The sequence below is a fragment of the Botrytis byssoidea genome (assembly GCF_014898295.1).
Source record: "Botrytis byssoidea strain MUCL 94 chromosome Unknown BBYS_018, whole genome shotgun sequence".
Classification (NCBI taxonomy): domain Eukaryota; kingdom Fungi; phylum Ascomycota; class Leotiomycetes; order Helotiales; family Sclerotiniaceae; genus Botrytis; species Botrytis byssoidea.
In genome coordinates, this window is record NW_024065859.1 from 16,399 (window position 1) to 36,992 (window position 20,594).

General features: G+C 42.9%; 8 protein-coding genes across 8 annotated transcripts; 3 read left to right on the forward strand and 5 right to left on the reverse strand.

The window, feature by feature from the left end:
* Positions 1-391: 391 nt before the first annotated feature.
* Positions 392-1,814, reverse strand: EAE97_008378 (uncharacterized protein; the record flags this gene model as incomplete). The annotated part of the gene is made up of 5 exons (XM_038878893.1): positions 392-1,025; positions 1,076-1,181; positions 1,248-1,398; positions 1,458-1,498; positions 1,559-1,814. 5 exons carry the CDS (start codon positions 1,812-1,814, stop codon positions 392-394), a joined length of 1,188 nt encoding a protein of 395 aa, XP_038729975.1.
* A 1,380-nt stretch (positions 1,815-3,194) lies between these two features.
* EAE97_008379 (uncharacterized protein) lies at positions 3,195-3,617 on the reverse strand (the record flags this gene model as incomplete). Its single annotated transcript, XM_038878894.1, has 1 exon — positions 3,195-3,617. One exon carries the CDS (start codon positions 3,615-3,617, stop codon positions 3,195-3,197), a length of 423 nt encoding a protein of 140 aa, XP_038729976.1.
* A 638-nt stretch (positions 3,618-4,255) lies between these two features.
* On the reverse strand, positions 4,256-5,255 carry EAE97_008380 (uncharacterized protein; the record flags this gene model as incomplete). Its single annotated transcript, XM_038878895.1, has 2 exons — positions 4,256-4,698; positions 4,766-5,255. 2 exons carry the CDS (start codon positions 5,253-5,255, stop codon positions 4,256-4,258), a joined length of 933 nt encoding a protein of 310 aa, XP_038729977.1.
* Positions 5,256-7,422: 2,167 nt separating this feature from the next.
* EAE97_008381 (uncharacterized protein) lies at positions 7,423-8,787 on the forward strand (the record flags this gene model as incomplete). Its single annotated transcript, XM_038878896.1, has 5 exons — positions 7,423-7,543; positions 7,602-7,692; positions 7,742-8,176; positions 8,250-8,642; positions 8,700-8,787. 5 exons carry the CDS (start codon positions 7,423-7,425, stop codon positions 8,785-8,787), a joined length of 1,128 nt encoding a protein of 375 aa, XP_038729978.1.
* Positions 8,788-9,203: 416 nt separating this feature from the next.
* EAE97_008382 (uncharacterized protein) lies at positions 9,204-10,677 on the reverse strand (the record flags this gene model as incomplete). The annotated part of the gene is made up of 5 exons (XM_038878897.1): positions 9,204-9,251; positions 9,407-9,711; positions 9,933-10,133; positions 10,197-10,274; positions 10,335-10,677. 5 exons carry the CDS (start codon positions 10,675-10,677, stop codon positions 9,204-9,206), a joined length of 975 nt encoding a protein of 324 aa, XP_038729979.1.
* A 1,619-nt stretch (positions 10,678-12,296) lies between these two features.
* Positions 12,297-14,369, forward strand: EAE97_008383 (uncharacterized protein; the record flags this gene model as incomplete). The annotated part of the gene is made up of 5 exons (XM_038878898.1): positions 12,297-12,409; positions 12,458-13,069; positions 13,117-13,335; positions 13,388-13,674; positions 13,735-14,369. 5 exons carry the CDS (start codon positions 12,297-12,299, stop codon positions 14,367-14,369), a joined length of 1,866 nt encoding a protein of 621 aa, XP_038729980.1.
* Positions 14,370-14,846: 477 nt separating this feature from the next.
* Positions 14,847-16,103, forward strand: EAE97_008384 (uncharacterized protein; the record flags this gene model as incomplete). Its single annotated transcript, XM_038878899.1, has 4 exons — positions 14,847-15,401; positions 15,480-15,614; positions 15,694-15,802; positions 15,895-16,103. The coding sequence occupies 4 exons, from the start codon at positions 14,847-14,849 to the stop codon at positions 16,101-16,103; spliced, it is 1,008 nt and encodes a 335-aa protein (XP_038729981.1).
* An 891-nt stretch (positions 16,104-16,994) lies between these two features.
* Positions 16,995-18,566, reverse strand: EAE97_008385 (uncharacterized protein; the record flags this gene model as incomplete). The annotated part of the gene is made up of 3 exons (XM_038878900.1): positions 16,995-17,863; positions 17,936-18,391; positions 18,479-18,566. The coding sequence occupies 3 exons, from the start codon at positions 18,564-18,566 to the stop codon at positions 16,995-16,997; spliced, it is 1,413 nt and encodes a 470-aa protein (XP_038729982.1).
* Between the last annotated feature and the right edge of the window lie 2,028 nt (positions 18,567-20,594).

The following is a 20,594-nucleotide window of genomic DNA, read 5'->3' on the forward strand; positions in this document are numbered from 1 at the left end:
ACCCAGGAAAACCAGAGTGGTCTGTGTGTTTTGAAATGCTGGCCTCGCCTTGCATATCTGCCTGAAGCCCATCGAAAAATAATTTAAATTTCAAATCTGCAGTTCAATGAATTTTCGACTGAACAAATTCTAAAGGCTGGTGGGCTAGAATATGAGCTTAAGTGATCTCCCGCGTTTTGATTTCTGGCTGCTTTAAATTCATTTCATCTAAGCGGAACAAATGAAGGGGTAAATAAGCAGTTCAAAGACAAACCATCTGCTTAAAAATTTCTTGCTGTCAGTCCACCGATTTCAAAAAATTGGAACCCATAAGTTAAACAATAAATTAGACAACTGCCATACTCTTTTCATTCAACCCAATGAACCGTCTCCTACTATCCACATCCATCCCCTAGTTTTGACCAAACCCCCAAGTCGCCATCCCCACAAACCCTTGTCTACTTCCCAAATTTGTCAAATTGAATCTCTGGACAGTTTTTCCACCTGATGTCTTGATAACGTTGATCTCCGACGCACTCTTCAGCACGTACAAAAAGTCTCCTCCAAGCCTAGCATCCAAACTCCCCAGCCCCGCATCATCTTGCTGGATCCCCTTTTTGATTGCCCCCGTTTTCGCATCTACTACTGTAATATTAGAAACAGCTACGTCCATCAGATAAACTTCTCCTCTTTTCCTATTGTATTCTGTCCAACAAACCGCTGACTCTCCAGCAACAGCGATCGGAATATCTGCCGTTACAATAGAGGATGACGAAATAGAAACAAGCGATGCGCCAATCGCCGGGTCTGAGACAGCAAGTCGATGATCAGAGCCGAGAAAACTTATGCGAAAGTTCAAGCGGACTTGTGGAGGCTCGGAGACGATGGGAATACTGGAAATGCTATTGTCGCTTTGGGAGACAGGATAGGCGATGAATGAGCCTGGAGCAAGCCCGTTACCTTTTACGGACGCTAAGAGGGTGGTTTGAGAGGGGTTGAAGAGAAGATCCGAGACCGTCCCAGCAGGTCCGATGGGTGGGGTCGTTCTATGTAGGTGGATTAGATGAGTTAGAATTGGAGAAAGAATGATGCGTACTGATTTAAGGCAATAGGTCGGAAAGATCCAATGGCCAATAAACCCTTGCTATAATGAGTCAAAAAGCAAGATATTCCTGCTACGGCACCGCCATTCAGTACGCAAGCTAAGGAATAATCAGCAATCGGCTCTTCTATGTGAAGGGTCCTATCAAGAGGTATCTAGGACTTACCAGTCTTGAGTTTTGGCGAATAAGCAACGGCGACTGGGAATTGTCCCATAGTATCCGCCGGTCTACCAACCATACGCGGATGTAAGAAATCGTTCGAGTCAATCGAAAACATAGCCAACGTATTACTTCCAGTGTTGACAGTGAAAAGCTTCTAATTGATATTAGCTAAAGTTTGTGAGCCAATGCTCTTATATCTTGGAATTTGCTTACATCTCCTGACACAATTATGGAGTTCTGACTAAACAAACTATCTACATCATAGAGTCAGTATGAAGATCTTTTTTTAATGTTGTATTGAATTTGATTCACACCTTTATCTCCAGGTGCAGGGGCTGTGGTTGAATTTGCTGCTGGAGCATCTAGACCGAGCATCCCCTTTCCTCCAGTAGAAGTTCGAGTAGGTAGGGAAAGAGTTCCATCTTTTCGGGATATCCTCATAGCAATGATGTTCGAGCCATTGGGATTATTGTCAAGGAAGTATGCTGCTGCGTCTCGAGAATGATGTCGAGTGATTATCGAAGCTGCAAGAACGATTGGAGTAAGGAGAAAGGTTTGAAAGAGATACATGGTCAAGGTCGACCTTGGGGTATGTTAATCTATTGTAAGGTTGATCCTGATAGGGGAGATGCAGGAGAGATAAATGAGATTCCGAGCTGTGTAGGATGGTACGAGATACAAAAAAGGATTCAGATTCTTGGGAATACGTCCTTTCAAATTGTAGCGACGTGAGTTAAATGTTGGCTACGAATGAGAATCCACGGTTAAATTTGAATTTTAAGATGGAAAAGAATTGTCAAAGAAAGGCTGTGTAGCTGTCATTTAATATATCATCGCTGATCACACTGAAGTGCCTTTTCACCCTCGCGATTTTCGTCTGATTCCCAACAGCTTGCATGGTTTCCATACTTACTCCATATAGTTAATTGTTTCCATAACCTGGCCATTTTAATGATGATCTTACTCTTTTCCATCAGCTTTTGTGGGAAGAATATCGCATCAAGTTATTGTGATTCCAAAATTTCATGCTGTAGAAGCCGATTTACTATTGATATTGGCATCTTGTGTATGCGTACCACGGTGATAGGATGATTCCACATTGTGAAATTGCTATCCTGCAATGATTCCAAAGCATTGTTGAGAGTTCTTAGGTGCTTACTACTTTGGAAAATATCGAAGCATGACAGATGGATTAGGCTAACACGTATCAGGAAATAATGTTTCCATTGTTCGCATAATTCAAGCCACACCACAAAACTCGGAGGACGGTTGATTCACGGAGTTCACAGGCTTCGAGCTTACAGCAGAAATTATTTTCCGCTGATTATGATATGGTTTGTTAGACCCTTTCTGATAACAAGAAGCATGTTAATGTGCAACTAACGCGACGACATTGAGCCCTTGTACTTCGCAACACTGAAAACCAATCAAGGGCTACGAATCTTCCAAACTCTACAGTTAGGCTCTGTCCCTCCACGGTCCCAGTTCATATATTACATTTCAAGCACTTTATACATAAGTATTCGAAGCACAGACATGGAACACTATGCCATACATCAAAGCTTCGATTGGAATTACAATCCTCTTTTCCCATTCTTCACTCCCGGAGAACATCTTCACAAGTCGGTAATATACGACAACGAACCACACGCGTTGGTGAAAATGTATCAAAAATGATATTTGATGGCTTCGCGGGAGATATGAGTGCAATATGGGCGAGTGAAGGTTTGAGTCAAGTTCAATGGAAATGCGTCGAATAATAAAGATTGTATGCATCAGCGGCATCTTAATCAGATCATGCGTTTTCATCAGCTTGTCCTACTACTTTCTTTCCGACACCTCTTTCAATTCTTGGTTATTACAACCAAGTGCTGACTACCCTTCACCGCTGGTCATCAGTTCAATCACGTTCCAATTCAGATCCCGCAGCCTCATATATTTCTCCTATTGCTACCCGAAAACTAAGAGAACTAACCCAACAACTGCAACAACAACCCCGATAGCACCCATAATCTCCACTATTAGTCTCAGCCTTCCCATCCTCCGCCCTTCACCACTGACCCGTTTCCAATAACTGGAACCTGAGTCACTTTGCATGCCAGCCCTAGGAATCATCCCATCAAAATCATCTCTTTCACCGTCGCTCAATAAGCCTTCTTCCATTGTCGCCGTTCCATTTTCGTCATGAGTGCCATTTCTGGACTCGTGAGTGTTGTAGTTTGAGGGATAATAGCTCGGGAATCTTGGCCTTGGGAATCGTCTCCACCAAGCAACTGTAGGGAAGAAAGTTGGGCGAGTGGCGGAGTGTTTTGTAGTAGTTGTTGGGGTGGTGGGTGTTTTGGGGATGGATATTGAAAGTGCGCCTGTCGGCATTTTGTATTCTTTCAATATATGAGACTGTCTAGGGAGTACTGCGCTTGGGTGATTCAATGCTTGAGAATGTGCTGAAGTCAATTTTCTATCTCGATATACTGTTTGAGGTTATGACCGACGATGGCTGACATCTTTGAAAAGTTCGAGATCGGGAATTGGATGGAAATGGAAATGAGGAAAGACAAGTTCGATTCGTTGGGAAATGTAGGATTGCCTCCAGAATTGATAACGAAGCATGGACACCTTTGTTAACCTGTGATTATTCCAATTTCAGTACACAATAAGCAGCACTTCTCCCCAACGCTTTGAAATGTGAGGAATGGAACGTTTTGAGAAAGCATTTTGGAAACACTTTTCTTTGTGTTCGGGAAATAATTTGCGTGCGGGGATTGAGGGACATATTCTCGAGGCTTGGTGTTGGCGGGAACAAAGGAATGCTTCTTATCCATTCTAATAACTGTAACAATTATTCCACAATTATTTTGCTTGCAAAAATATTGTACAAGCAATCTCAGGCTCTATAGTGAATTCATGCTAGAGAGAATTCAATCCAAGAAAAAAGCAACAGATGCGCTCGTCTAATCTACTCCAGCTGGATAACCCAAACAAGAGAAAATATTGTAAAATTGCTGCGACAACTATGCCGTGATTGGCTTATGTCCATTACCAGCTCTGGACCACTCCTCCCTCTTTTCTTCCAAATATTCCCCTTTCTCTATCCATCTGGCTTCCAGCCATTTTGCCAATCCTTCGTCAGTCTCTGGCAAGTCCTCCAATAAAAATCGCTTGACTTCCACATGGAATTTGTATCCTCGTTTTCCGCTTAAGTCCCCGCAACTGAGAGATTCCCAAATGGTTGGTGCTTGATGCCATTTATTATGATGTGAATATGCGATCGTCATATCGTAAACGGCTTTGACATGTTTAGCCTTTCGCAGATGCTGTACTGTTGTTACGAAGCCTTTGGTTCTTGGATACAGAAGGTGCTTGGGGAGAGGTCGATTATTTTGTTTACACCATGTTTTTGCTTCTTCGTACTTCTTGGGGGTAAATCGTGTCGCTTCACTAAAGCTGATGAGCCCTGGGAGATATATGAGTTAGCACTACCAAATCACCTTAAGTGGGGGTAGATAGTACGTATAACTTACACTGTGGCCATTTTTTTACTACGACTCCTGCAAAAACTCGATCCAACTCTTTCTTATCCTTCAGCCAATTTCTACTGACCATGGGCATACCCATCCCCCAAATTCCCCATCCAAGTAATGGAACCCATCGCAATTCGATCTTGGCAAACCATCTACACCTTCCAAGCATGCCAGCTCTGATAGCAAGTGCTTGAATCATGTAGAAGTCGGTCCAACTGACATGATTTGCAATGACAATCGCGGTTTCACCTTCCGGAAGAGTGTCGCCAGAAATGGTAATTTTGCCTCCATTGAAGACCTCAAAAATGACTTGTATCCAATTCCAGTTTGTAAACGCGACGAACGACGACGCATTGTATACCCAGTTAGGGAAAAGGTAACTGACGGGTAAGAGAAAAGAGATGATGAGGTCCATGAGGACCAATTCGAGGGCCCATGGTAACACAATGAGAAATCCACGAATGCTCGTGTATACAACATCGAGACTCATTGTGGTTGACTTAAAATTTCATAGACTAGGGATGAGGGGCAGACGACAACACATCACAAGAGAAATTCAAACCTCATCCATTACTTCAGTGTTGCTTACTCATGGAAATATGGAGCTCAGCACACGGGCATCATAAATAACCAAGCGTTGCTCAAACCAGTGAGCCAGTTCCACAAGCTTGGCCTTTGAGTGCTTGTAGATGAGATGCATTTATATGGGGATTGAATTTAGGTCGTGTGAGAGGTGAGAGGTGAGAGCCGATGGAAATGATGGAGAGGGGCTCGAGGGACTCGAGAGGGGAGGGGACAACAAATTCGATATTGATACGAGGGCGTGTCTTTGATGATTGCCGGGTTTGTGCACAGGGACATTTCCTTATCAAAATAAGTACAAACTTATTTATTTTGGAATTCAATAGCAATTGAAGTAAAAATAAAATTTGAAAAATCTTTTCAAATTTGAATAATTTTTTATATTAAGATTTATATATAAATTTAATAAAATAAACTTATTGATATTTATAGAGTTATATTTATTATAAAAATCATATAGTAAATATTAGTGAGTTCGGTTATTTTGCCTGGCAATCATCAAAGACACGCCCTTGTAACGTACGTGGATTCAGGGATGATGTAAGTTACACTCTACGAATGTGGAGATGCTGTGTCAATCCACCATTCAATCAACTACGGTAGAGTCTACGATGTAGAAGATCAAGGTCAAGATTTAACAAATGAGGACGATGGATAGATAGTTCATGAATAAAGTGAGCATGGCATCGCATCTTTACAACGTTTTTGGCTGGAGATGGAATCATCACCTGAATACACCACTCAAGAATACCTAGGGAGGTACACATAGAAAATGAAATATTAATCAGGATGTGAGCATCTTCGACGATTTTGCCCGGAGATAGATGATCAGACCTGGTGGACCTCACGTACAATTAATCATCAAGATTTAGAACTCACCGGGCATCTCCCAAGCTTGTTCCTAACTTGTGCAAATGGTGTAGCAAGGTGAAGAAGCTTAAGAACTTCTTCTCCGTACGCCCAGGCTATGCAGAAGGGGTAGGTCGCCACACCAACTTTACCAATTTTTTCCAACAACGGAGTGGCACTTGCCGGAACGACTGCTTCCGACTCCCCTCCCTCCCCTTTCAGGCGTCCACGGGTGGCAGTTGACTTGAGCCTTCATACATCTCGAGCGTTCAACATGTGTTTAATCATATGCATCAACGCTGCCATTGATAACTAAATACATGTCTCTCTCGTATATTTCTCCCATAACCATTCCAACCCCTCCTTACAATCTCAGCCCTGTCGGTATATTGGATGATCTCTACCGGATATTGATGTCTGACCATCTGCATCGAGGACAAGCTGCTGCCGAATACAACCTCGAGTCCTCTCGGCACCATACCAGTTCGTCACTCATCGAGTACCTACCTACCTACGTACATACCTACCTAGTAGTACTTGGGTAGCCATAGTTGGAATTAGCCAGGACTTATTAATCACGATATCCAAAGTTTGCTCATGGAATACGAAGACCTTGGCTAGACCTTCAGCACAGTCCAAGTACTAATAGTGGATCTGCCTACCTGGGTAAGATCATAGGTATATGCCCCCCGACAAAGTATGTAAGCATACCTAGTAGTACCTTCCCGGTCTCGAGAGCCAGTGCGCGGCTCCGTTTGGGTATTCGTTCTTGGTTCTTGACTTATTTCCTGAATTGCTGACCTTGTTTAAATCTAAAAGCCCTCAATGATCTTCAAGAGAGAGACTTAATCGCGTCGACCAAACATTGAAAAGCCAATATAGGAATATCTACATCATAACGGGGATATATTTATCGGCCCCGTCCTTTCCATCAATCCAATCATTGAACTTGCCTTTCGAATGTTCATTGCCCCGCGGACAATTTCCAGAATAAAGATTGAAGTTAATGGTCCGTCCGACAAAATCAATAATTGTTCAATCCAATTTCAGAGAATACTATCGAGTTACTGGAGGTATGACACGCTGCTAATCAATCAATAACCAACTTGCGACAACCTCGCCCCTTCATCGCTTCTCCGCGCACGCCTTGAGATCTACAGCAACAACAACGCTGATAAGATAGGCATATCTTTGGTTTCTCATCAACTTTATCATATTACGCCACGATGTCTACCGCGGAAACCGACAATTGTGATTATGTCAGTGGGCAATCAGAAGCAGGAAAATCTCCTCTTTCGTCTAGTTTAAGTTTTCTCAAAGGCCTTACAGAAAAGAAGTCTACGCGGGGTATGATTCTCCAGATTCATCCCAACTTATTCCAATTGGAAACTAAATTTCAGAACAGTCGACGGCTCGACACCGAAAAGAAGAGGACCCAAACCCGATAGTAAACCTGCTTTAACAAGGAGGCAGGAATTAAATCGACAAGCTCAGAGGTATACTGGTATGAGGAATAGGATTTGGACTTTCACTAATGTCTCCTAGAACCCACCGAGAGCGCAAGGAATTATATATCAAAGCCCTAGAGCAAGAGGTATTTCGATTAAAAGAAAATTTTAGCAACGTCACTCAAAGCAAACAATCTCTCGCGGAAGAAAATCGACAATTGAAGCAACTCCTCGCGCAACATGGTATATCGTGGAATGGCAGCGGAGGAGTCGACGAATTCACAAATAATCCGAGTTTAGGATATAAATCGAGTGATAGTCAGGCCGGCAGTTATGCGCCAGGCTCTTTATCATTCAGTCCTCCACCTTTAAGCCACTCTTCGAACTCAAATCCAAACAGTACCTATTACGATGCTGGATCACCTCAGCTGGGAGGAGCGCACCGATTTTACAATGGAAATGATAACAGCATGGGTCATCAACAAGCTCAAGGTGTGGATTATGATCAAGCAGGAATTGACTTTGTTTTAACGTATGGCAAAGATTCCTCCAGAACGTTCTTATCGCCTCCCCGACAATAGCTAACGGCAACATACTGATATCAGACTCGAGAGACCCTGTATGGATCACATGCAATTTCTAGTCGAACGATCCGGCGATGCTGATGGAGAGTTTTTCTCTGGCCATGCTTTAATGGCTACTTGTCCTCCAGAACCAGATATGGAGATGCACCCAGATATACCTTTTGGGCATTGTCTGCCACATAGTCATGAATCAGATGAATTGAATGGGGTTGCTCCAAAACAAAAAACGTGGGACTTGAGCAAGAGCGATCTAGCTAATTTGTTAGATTTGAGTAAGAGGTTAGACTTGAATGGAGAGATTACACCGGTTATGGCATGGGGTATGGTATTGGGACATCCACGATTTCTAGAATTAACGGATATCGACCTGAAGAGCATGAGTGAAGAGCTTTTACCTAAAGTCAGATGTTACGGGTACGTGTGCTTGTTCCCTTGTCTTTATATCAGGTCTGAATGAGCTAACAATTGTAGATTCGGGGCCGCACTCGAGGAATTCGAAGTACGGGATGCTTTGGAGGCTCGGTTCGTGACGGACCCAATCGAAGTGTCTCCAAGCTAAGACGTCTCTGTCATAGCAATCTTGTTATAGGTTACATTCATGTTAGAGGGGGAGTTTTCTTAATGGGTGCAACGCAACCCAACGCGATGTATGATTTATAATGATTGGATATATTAGTGTAGATTATAATCACTCTCACGGAAATTTAGATACCCGTTTTTCCTTTACTACATCAAGCTCAGAACGAGCTGCTATGCCATACATTCACTATTCATAAAATTTACTTTCAAGGAAGTTCTCATTTTCATTGCACTGTCTCTTGCAGGATCTTGTAGGTGGTGAGTTTGATCATAAGCTATCCGTTTTTCTCATTGCCAAGGAAGATTTTCGACACATGAATGGGACCAAATCGAATGATTTGAGCAGCTTGCCATAACCAGAAATGGATGTACTGCTATTTTGAATTCAGTAATACCTCATAAAATAGCAACCCCATTTGGAGGACTCGCAACACCTCCCGGTACCTTGTCATTTGTTAGCATTGGCATCGAATGTGCATTTCGATTACCGATATGCATCTCCTAACTTGGTTGCTTTCCGACACATCACAAATCAAATGGTAATCTAGTTCACTAAAGTGAAAGCAATAAACCATGCCAAAGAGAGCTCATAAACATACCTTTAAAGGTACACTGCTAAAAAAGAACGTCCACTTCTTCAATTTTCTACACTCTTCTCCCAGTCGTTCCAAATCAAATAGCTCTCCAATTGGCATTCCCCATCCGGCAAGGAGCCATTCGTGCATCCAGTGTTGGTTTGTAAGATCAAAAGGAAGGGATTCTAGAGCGGGTTGGTCTCCAGCAGCAGCGGAGAACTCTTGATTCCATAGCCATTCTAATACTTCAGGGCAGGCATCAAGGCCTATTGTTGTCATTTCGGAAGCGGTGGCGAGTGTTGCCGCTTCTGAAGAAGACAGAGCTTCAACTGAATGAGGCGGGAGAAGCGTTAGTATATAATAGAGATGAAACTGAGGATCAATGACCAATAGTCTGGATTTGTACACTGGGTTGTAGATTTCGATCTGCAAAACTTATTCTAATTGAATTTAGAAACTCAGGCGTCTTATTTTAGCTTTGGGTTGAAATCCAGACTATTGGAAATCTCGGATTCTATATCAGTTCTATCATAGTATGGGAAAGACTTACAAGCACGAAGATACCCAGTACGAATAAAGAGGATGTCACCTGGACGGAATATGACATTCTGAGCTTCGGCCACAGCTTTGATCTCAGATAGGGGTATTTTGATTGTTGTTAGAGGGTTGAAAGTACGACCTTGGGACTCGGCCCAGTATGCGTAGTCAAGAAGGACACCACGACCGACTATACCGCCATTTTCTACCCAGACTACAAGCAGAGGCTGTCAGCGGGTAAACCGTGTGGATAGGGGCCTTGTGCGAGATTACGTGCCGTCGATTCCATTTCGTGTCGAATTGTGTATTTCTTCTTGAGTGCACCCATTGAAGTAAACCTTTGCGTCTTGGTATCCTGTATAAAATCTCAATTAAGTTATTCGCGGATTTTCGAATCCGTCTCTGAAGAACCAACCAAAATGTCTAAATCCATCCCATTGACTACTACTTTGTGTATTCAATACCAGCACGTCATCATTCACAGTTTTTGGACTTTTATGTATGATCTTTTGTTCAAACTGTACACGTCCAAAACATGGGACTTTGGGTTTGTCCAAAGCCCAGTCGGTAGATATTCGAATGCCGTATTTTATTTCCTTGGCAGCTTCAACGGTGTTTTCGGGAGTGAGACGATTGAGACATCCGAGCTGGTCGGTAGGGCCATGTAGACCCCATGCATTGCCGCGGGGGCCACTAGCTTGGAGAGGGAGCGAGGAGAACAATGGGGTTGGGGGTAGTAGAGATGAAGAGGATGACATATTTGGGACTGCCAGAATAGATTCTGAGGATTAGTGATATTATAAAATTATGTTTGAAATATAAGACGTAGTTGTTTTACCAACCTGTCTAATTTATATGAATACAATACTTGGATACGTGACGTGTGATCGACGACTGCAGCTTTGTATGAACTAGCACAGTATGCGGGGTTGGTGGGGGCAAAGAAGGGAATCGGCGCATGTCTTATTCATATCTCTGTGGGGATTCTTTTCTACACAGAGAGCCTGGAAAGGGTTACGGAATAATTTATCCATTGGATATCAATATTCACTTGCATGCCAGTGTATTGATCCTCCACATAAGAGGTAAATAATTGAATCCCCCGAATTTGATTAAGTTGAAAATCATACACGAAAGGACAATTTGCTCAACAGTCTTACACGGGTTTCCTTCGGGTTCTCACCTAGAATATTAGAAGCCCCAAAACTAAATCGATTTCCATCCCACCCACTTTTCGAAGCCGTTGAACATGGAAACAAAAACTGAATCGTCACTGGCTTCCTATCAGCAACCATCAACCATTCAATCGGTTGTTCGGCTAGGCAGCTTGAAATTCCCGCCTGGTATACTTTCACCTGACAACCTTTGAGGAGGAAAAGGACCATTTTGACAGAATGCTTTCCTTTTCGTTATCTTATACAATTAACGATTGGAATACATTCTCGTTGGGTACTTCAATCGGAGGCAGTCAAGGTCTTCATACAACTGATGTTGGTAGTGTGAGGCTAATGACCGCCACATCTACAATATACTGTCTTGTAACAGATGCAACTATGCGGTAGGGTATTTCAAATGGTTTTGTCGGCAGAAGGAGCTGCAAGGATAATGTATAATTCCGAGGTGATGATAACGGCTTCCACACTTTTCTGAATGTGGATTTGTCTGGTTAGTGTAAGATGAATGGAGGATAACGTGCTTCACTTCGCCTTCGTTGGCGGATTAAGTAATCGCCTCCAAAAACTTCCATTAAACAGGCGGAATTCACATAGGGCTCGCATTGACACGCATTGACACGCATTGCTTGGGGACTCTGGAAGCTTAGAGGCGGCTTGTGTGTATAACTTTGCACCCCACCAGTACCTCCAGCTACGACGACTTCTTCGAATAGCATCGCTCTGTTTAAACCTCGTTTATGGTAGACATATGAGAGAGAAAGAGAGAGAGCTTTGCGGGGGAGACAAAATTCCAAAGCCGAAGACCGATTACTTATTTCACGAGATGATAGCTACAGTCTGCATTGCGTCCAAAGGAATGAGCTCTACCGGTCTATCATTCTGGCAATGCTTCATATCCAAGATTATTATCTGTATTAATGAGCGCAAGGTTGACTTGAATCTCATTAGTAGTTCCTAAATGTTGCTGAAAGAATGAAGTTCGAGAGTAGCACGGGAGACGGTTCTATGAGGAACGACCGCTGATTGGATAAAAGAAAAAGAAATCGGAGATTCAAAACCCGAGCTCCGATGGACACGGGAGTTTTACTGTCCCGCGAGGCAGCATCCTTCATGTCCATTGTAACAATTACTTTCTTCTTCATCCTCATGATTTGCCTCTCGTTTTCTTTTTTCCCCAATTCCAAATAAATTTGTGATTAAAAATGACAGACTCTACGGAAACGGAACGTTCAGGTCCCTACGGACGAGCTTGTCTCAATTGTGCCAAGGCAAAAACTAAATGTAACTTTGGTAGTGACCAAAGAATTTGTGAGAGGTATCTCTATCACGAAGTCTCTGAGTCACCGTAGACTAACTTGTCTAGATGTGGTAGGCTTAAAAAGGGATGCGTTACTGCTCCGGTGAAACGGAGACAAAAACCACGCGTGACTGCAGAACGTCTTGAGCAAAGACTAGACGGGCTTGTATCTTTACTGCGGACTATCTCACCAAATAATCCAGCTGTCGAGAATGCTCTCAACAGTTTCACAGTTCGAACTTCTGATAAGCATGCATCAGACTTACATTCTACTGCCGTGAATACTTCGGCGAGAGATGCCGATGAAGTTGCACCTATTGATTCAGGTGCGGCTCATCTTCCTCCCACACCGGCATCGAGCGCAAGCCCAACATATCCATACACTCTACCAGAGGGCGCGGAACCAACAATAAAAGAAGCAGAAATATACTTTCATTCGTTTTGCACTAGAAACCTTCCCCATTTCCCATTCATACAGTTTCAAGATGGCATGACTGCTTGCCAGTTGCGACAAGAGCGCCCCTTCTTTTGGTTATGTATCATGACAATGTCATCAACGGTCATTCAACGACAAATTACACTTGGCAAAGTAATACGAGAAATCGCAGCTCGGGAACTTGTTGTGGAGGGAAAGAGGAATTTAGATCTGTTACTGGGTTTGGTTTGTTTTGTTGGATGGTGAGCTATAGTCTTAATGCTTAACCTTGTTACTCACTATTTTCTAGGGGCCAGTACCAAATACGAACCGCGCCATTCATGACTCTATTTTCCAATCTTATCGTTACACTTGTGATTGATTTACAACTTCATCAACCTACTAGTGACGAGTCTCATATTCTGGGGCTGGAACATGAATTTCGTCATCATGAAATGATGGAGATACCAATGACTCGAAATATGGAGCATCGTCGTCTAGTTATAGCCTGCTACTACCTAACCTCAACGTTCGTCTAAATAGATCCCTAAAGCAATCAAGGCTAACTTCAAGATTTCTAGTCTTTCAACCTTCCACAAGAAATTAGAAGGCGTAGTCTGGTGTCCTTATCTTGACAAATGTTTATCAAAACTAGAGGAAAGAAAAGACCCATCTGATGAGCTTCTAATCAACCAGGTACGACTTCAACACGTTGTGCGTAAGACGGCAGAATCATATATAAATCTCATCCGCGATGGAACGCCAGACCAACCTGGGAGTTCTACTCTTATCATGCTCTATATTCAGACTCTCAAATCCCAACTAGCGGAGGTCAAAAAAAAGATACCCTCGCACTTGAACGAAAACAGTATGTAAACCTCGGAGGTAGAGAGTTCAATCCTATAACTATGTGCTAACAGCTTCCAAGGAGCTTTGAACCTTCAAATGTACGGCGCGGAAGTCATGATTCACGAATTTGCTATCTATCTCCCTAACTCCACTGAAGCTTCATCTATCGATTCCTCACTTTCTCGAATAGAATCACTTCATTGCTGTCTCAACTCCATAAAAGCTTGGTTTGACATCCTCCTCAACTCACCAGCCTCACATTTTATAGGTTTACCACTTCCAGTATGGAAACAATTTGGAGGAGTTTTCTTTCCTTTATATCGTTTGACGGTGCTCAAAGATCCAGCATGGGATACCGATATGGTCAGGAGGGTTTGTGCGCCTGGAAGAATCTTGGATGTGCTAGGACAAAGTCTGAAAGAATCAGAAGCCGAGGCCGCCTGGGAAAGAACCAGTAGTGATTCCGAAAATATATTCACGTGTTCAGAAAAGGTTATGAAGATGTTTAAAGCATGGGTGGATCGTAAGCCGGGATTCAATGCGCCCATTACCATTGCTTCCAACTCTATCGATGACTTTCAAGAAAAGCAACAACAGCCAATGTCAGAGACAGACCAAATGGCTTCTATGTCAGCTTTTATGCCAATGGAAATGGAAGACACTTGGTCGCAGGATTACATGGGACTCTGGGATATGTATCCCAACTCTTTTTGATTTTTTTATATCAATGTTCCGCGGGAACTGAAGGATGTGATGCATCTCGGATGCAGTAATAATACACAGATACTGGTATTGCCAATCAACTCCACTTTACTCAACATGTTCATTCACTGACATCCACATAAAGGATTTGTACCATGCTGACATGCTGATATCTTGGTACATATCCACCTTACTCCCTCCTATCACCAAATCCCTCGGAAATCCCTTCCCCACATATACCCTTGATTTTCCGGGCTCTTTTGAAACCCGAACCACGATAACCCCACTCGGGTTTTCTGGGTGACACGAGCCCCGTGTCCAATCACAATCACGTACGCCTGAACACTTTCCGGAAATATATCATTTGGCCATGCATGAAGAGGTTGATGTCGTTCAATAAGTATGTGTATATAACTACTTATTCAACGTCTTCTTCGGAATAATTACCACTATATTCTTCTCCAGGCAAACTTTAATCCCTCTCACAAAATGGCATCTCCAAACTTCCCAACAAGAACCCATACCACCACCCGCTCATTTACCTACTCATACATTCATATTCAGCCCTCATCCCCCTCAAAACCATATATCCTTCTTCTCCATGGCTTTCCCTCCTCCTCCAATGACTGGCGCCATCAAATTAGCTATTTCTCCGCGAAAGGTTATGGAATTATTGCTCCTGACCTTCTTGGATTTGGCGGCACGTCCAAGCCGCTGTCAGCCCATTCCTACAAATTCAAAGACATGGCCTCGGACCTATATGAAATTCTCTCTTTACACTCCATTTCTGCATCTCATAAAGTATCAGGTGTAGGACATGATTGGGGAAGTGCTATGCTTTCACGCATGGTGAACTATTATCCGGAAATATTCAAGAAATTAGTGTTTCTAGATGTGGGATATCAGGCACCTGATGGACCGGCTTTCAATTTCGAAATGGTGAAAATAATCAATGCTCAAGTTAAGAAGATGGCCGGGTTTGAAATCTTTGGATATTTCTTTTTGATGGATGAGGAGGATAGTACAGAGTTGTTGGACAACAATGTAAGATATCACGATTTTTTGAATCTCCCTCGCCTCCGGTTATGCCAAAGACAAAATTCTAACAGATGACCAACATAGCCCGAATCTGTTATGTCATTGTATTATAGCCTTGACAATGAGCTAGGTAAAGAACATATGGGAGCCACTGGCGGTTTTCGCAAATGGCTTGAGGGGAGTATGTTGGCTCCATATCCGCATTTTGTAAAGAGTGAGGTGAGTGAAGATAATTCTGTTCAGGTTTATGTCAAAAGCGTGATGCAAGTATCCATGCTAAAAGGCATCTCACAATCAGGACGTAGAATATTTCAAGAATATATTCTCCCCGAAAAATGGTGGCTTTGGCGCTGCAAAGAATTGGTATACTATGCAACTTCATGGAATTAACGAAGATGATGACAAAGGTACTATCACCCTCCCTCTTCTTCCTTCGTTCCTTCATTTTATTCCTCCGTATTAGCTCTCAATTCATGACTAAAACTATTTCCACTCTCAGCGATCCCCAAAGAGCGCACAATCGTTCACCAACCCACTCTCCTCATAACGTCTACCAATTTCATTAGCTCTGGAGCCGACTTTCCTTCGCAAATGAAACCTTACATTCCAGATTTTAGAGTTGAAAGATGGGAAGGTGGTCATTGGATTCAACTAGAGAAAAGTGATGAGACAAATGCATTGTTGGGGGAGTTTTTCGAAGAGATTTAAGGGGGGGAAGGAGATGAAGTGGCTAATGGACCCGGGTCACATGATATGGTTCTGATCTTTCATATTGAAAGTCGATGAGTGGAGTGAGTGGAATCAGTAAAATGGTTCACAGGAAATGGAACTATATTTCAACTCGTGCATAATTATCTCGTTCGTTTGAAATCAACAAAAATTGCCGAATAGCTTATCTCATCTCCTGGTACAAACTCTCATCAACGTCATCTCAGATAGCCAAGTTCGCGAACGAAAGCACCAAGAACTCAAGGCATGGTATTTTTTCTCGCTGGATAAATTCTCGTTACATCATATAGGAAATCTGAGTACAATCAAATCGAACACTTCCACCGTGAGAATGTTGCTAGAAATTGATACTATATGGGTATTGATTCGCTCACTCTCTTGCTCGTTTTGATTGGTACATAAATTATTGTGACATGGAAAATGCATTATTTGCAAGCGTACATGCAATTGCGTATTGGTATTAGTGGAAACCTTTGTGTCTGGTTGGTACGTCACACAATATAATTGTATGGTATTAATTGTACGGTATGTGAACTTGCTTCAAGGCGATTCGTGTGTACGGGTCCGTTTCGTTATGTTCTGAAGCTTGTTTCGGAATGATCGAACATTTTGAGATTCGGTATGTATGAATCTTTAACATTGGGATTTTCGCGCAGTTGGGATGACCAGCACTTAACCTTATTCATGTTGTGATCCTCCCCTCTAATTTTGAATCTCTGTTGGATCGAATGATTTAGAACTCATCGGTGGGATCCAGGACCAAGAGAGGTCTGAATTTCCTGTGGCGCCCGTTTTGAGCCGCAGTTCACTCTCCATGAGACTTTTTACTTCATTTTATTCATGTTCTCTGTAGCTTCCTTCAAGCCTTATTCAGGGATGATAATAAGTCTCATGCCGTACCTCATCAGCGTCTGCCTTCCCATCCCTCATCTCTGTCTTTTTAAACAATGCTTGTAAGGGACTCATCGGCAATGGCCATTCGAATTCCTCGACAATTTCGTCTTCATCGTTCTCCTCCCCTTCGTCTCTTACTTCATTGGCATTTACTTCGGGTAAATCTATCCGCGGTATACTCAGAGTCGCTATATCCGTCACCCCCTTCTCGTGTTTTTGTTCGCCTAAACCCTCAAGTCCGGTTGAAACCAATGGCGACGCAGGACTCGCTTCCCTTTTCCTCTTCCTCCTAAAATTCTTCCCAATCGGTGTCAACAGTTCACTCCCCACCGGTTCCCTAGCCGGTAATTCCACTGGCGCCATTATTTCTCTCCCCTGCAACTCTCTCATCTCCATACTCTCCCCGTGTAATTGTGCTTTTCCTCCGGTTCCCAAATATCCATCACCATAACTATTATGACTACTCGTACTTGCCGGACTATGAAGGCCGCCGAAATTTTTATAGGGCTCTATATCGATTGGGATATGGCGTGAGCGGAGAAGATGTTGTTGAAAGAGAAATTCGCGATGTTGTTTGCGACGAGTGAAGAAGATTACTATGAATACGGTAGACATGCCGAGGAGTGAACCGATTATGGGGCCTATTATCCAAGTCTTGTTCAAAGGGGCCGTGGTGCTAGCAGTTGTCAAGGGTGTAGTGGAGTTAAAAGTAGCGTTGGTGTTGGAGTTCGTGGCTGGAGTTGGGGTAGGAATTAATGTTGATATGGAATCCGAGGTTGGAGTCGATGACATAGAGGCTATGGAGGCCCTGGAATATGAGGATGCTTTCTTGGCAGATATAGATGCTGTTTTTAGAATTAGAATGATACATTAATCAAGATGACTTAAGGTTGAAGAGAGAGAGCATAGTTTCATACCTTCAGAGAGCGCACTGAAATAAGCACTTGCCCAAGTAGCTGTGCTCAAAACGGTTGTCCAGTCCCCCGAATCGCTCATTAAACTCCCAGACCAACTACTAGCAGGCGTTGTCACCAAATTGACTAATCCAGTCGTAGTGGAAGAACTCGTCTTTGTTGCTGTCGCTCCAGAAGCCGTAGAAGACCCAGTTTCAACTATTCGTGAATACAAAGCTGTTAAGTTTGAAACTTGCAATGCATACTGCTGTATCTCTCCTCTCCCCGGCGTGTTGAGACATTTATTCAATTGCGTGGAGATGAGAGGTATTATCTCTTGTTGATCGGTATTGACGTCTGGATTTTCAATTGAATAGGTCAACACGCAAGTTTGACAGTTCCCACAGCTGGTGATAAATTTTGAGTTTTCTGCACAAGACGTCGTGCTATTAAATGCCAATGCTTCGATTCTGCATGTCGCTGCATGATCATTAGTTTTGTGACCTCCTTTACTCCAATGCTATTTTGATCTGTTTACAGTATCTGACAATAGTAAATCGAACTTACGGCAGTCAGGAGAACAATACGATGAAGGCAACACCATCACAGATTGTCTTGCTACCAGAGCTGCGGCAATGAATTGAGGAAGATGCATATCTTCTTCTCTCCTTTCCAGTACCAATACCAAGTCCTAATTGACGAAAACCAGACTCAAAAGCGTCACATGCCCAATCTCTGACGATGCACTTTGTCTTGAAAATGCATTTTAGTTGCTGGTTGAGGCTGGGTTGAGGCTGAAATAGCGGTTCACTAGTGACGAGAGAAAGGTCTGGAGTCGAAGGACACCAAAGCTTAGATGAAAGAACTACCACCATCCTTGGTTTACTAGAAAAAGACACATCATACAGATATACATGCTTTGCATATTGGTAAATCAAATGAAGTGTTTGTTATGCGTTTTACTCTCGGCCTACAGGCATGGGGTAGGCATCCAGCTTTTTGAAATGTATGTATGTACTGGGGTTTCGAAGTGTATCTACCAGGGAAGTATCGAAATGATATCGCAAAAAATGGTCAGAAAAGTGGCAGGAATGGTAAAGGGTGAAGTGCCTGGTAAATATTCCGACAGACCATCCTGCCCGAAAGTCTGGACGAGAATGGGGATGCATTTAGCAAATTCTAGACATAGTTGGTTATGGTTACCCCTCCTGGTCATTGATCCATTCCAAGACAGTAAAATACCGGAAACTGGTAGGTTGCACAAAGCTGTTGCATGCCAATGACTGGTAAAATCCTCCCCTCAATAGTCCTAATTATCCGACATTTTTTAAGAAATTTCCGGGGGCCAACTACCACCTCGCCGGCCCACAGGAGTGAAAAGCACACGAGTAGGGTTCGTACCTCGTAGAAATATTATCCAAACGAGATGCCCGACCAATTGGAGAACTTTCATTGGATGATCTCTACCCCCTGTCAAAATCCACCCAAAAAGGCATGCCTGATATTGCGCCAAACAAGCATAGTCCGCTCCCAGGTCCCACCAACCCCAGAACTAGTTAATTGAGGCTTGAATGAACGACGCCTTTTCAGCTATCTTGCTCGAAGCCACTGGTTAGACTTGGCATCAGAAAATCATACTTTAGGTACGAATGTCTCTTGAAGAAGACACGAGAAACAAGATATTGTCGTATGCGGTCCAATTGCATCTGAAAAATTGTCTAAGCGGAGAATTCTTTTGGCAATGCCAGAATTAAAGCTTCGGAGAAATTGTTTGAAAGAGGAATGGTTTCGGCATCAGTGTTGAGGTGATGCTCGATTGGAGCTTAAACATATGGTTACATGGATCATCTCCCATGTACGCGACATAAAGCATCTCGTTCCATATTCCAAAGAAGAAACAGTGGTTGATCGCGTTGTATCGGGCCAATCGTTCATTTCTCCACACTTTCAGAACGTTTTGAAGTTCTAGCCTGTGTTGAATTTGGACAAGATTGTAAGATTACAACATTGAACATTTGCATGTCTCTAGATTTGCGATTTTCCATGTGAATTAACCACGCAGCTCGCCGGGGCCACAGTAAAAGAACCAAGTAAAATTCTCACATTAGGACTTTCCTGGTGTGGTTGTCCTTCCCCTATCCAATTCTATTAGATGATCCGATCTATTTCAGTGCCCAGCATTTGCGAATATCTTCCTTCTCGATGCAGTCATCCCAATCCCATGACGCCGCATGACATGCAAAAACCTACCAAATTCCCAGATGGAAGAATAGACCCGGATTCCTTTTGCAAGATTTATTGATGATTGCCACCTAGGATCCACAGCTACTCACACTCATGCGACTTTCATAGATCCTATAATCTCTATAAGGTTACACCAAAACACAGGCTGCAACATTATCTTGATGCTAATTCGTCAACATGAGTATATAATGCTAACAATCTTTTTCCACTTTGAGCGAAAATTATTGTACCCCATTCGAGATTCTATGCAATGAATGAAAACATTCTATTGTATCTTATCTGTTGTTCTTGTGATTATGATGAAGCCCCGAGGTACAATTATGCTGGCAGAAAAGCTTAAAATCGGACGAGGAGGTAATTCTTGGCAGATGCACGCATGGGTATGGTACACTGGCATAGTTTGTGTGTTGTCTAACTCCTACAAATTTTCCCAACATAA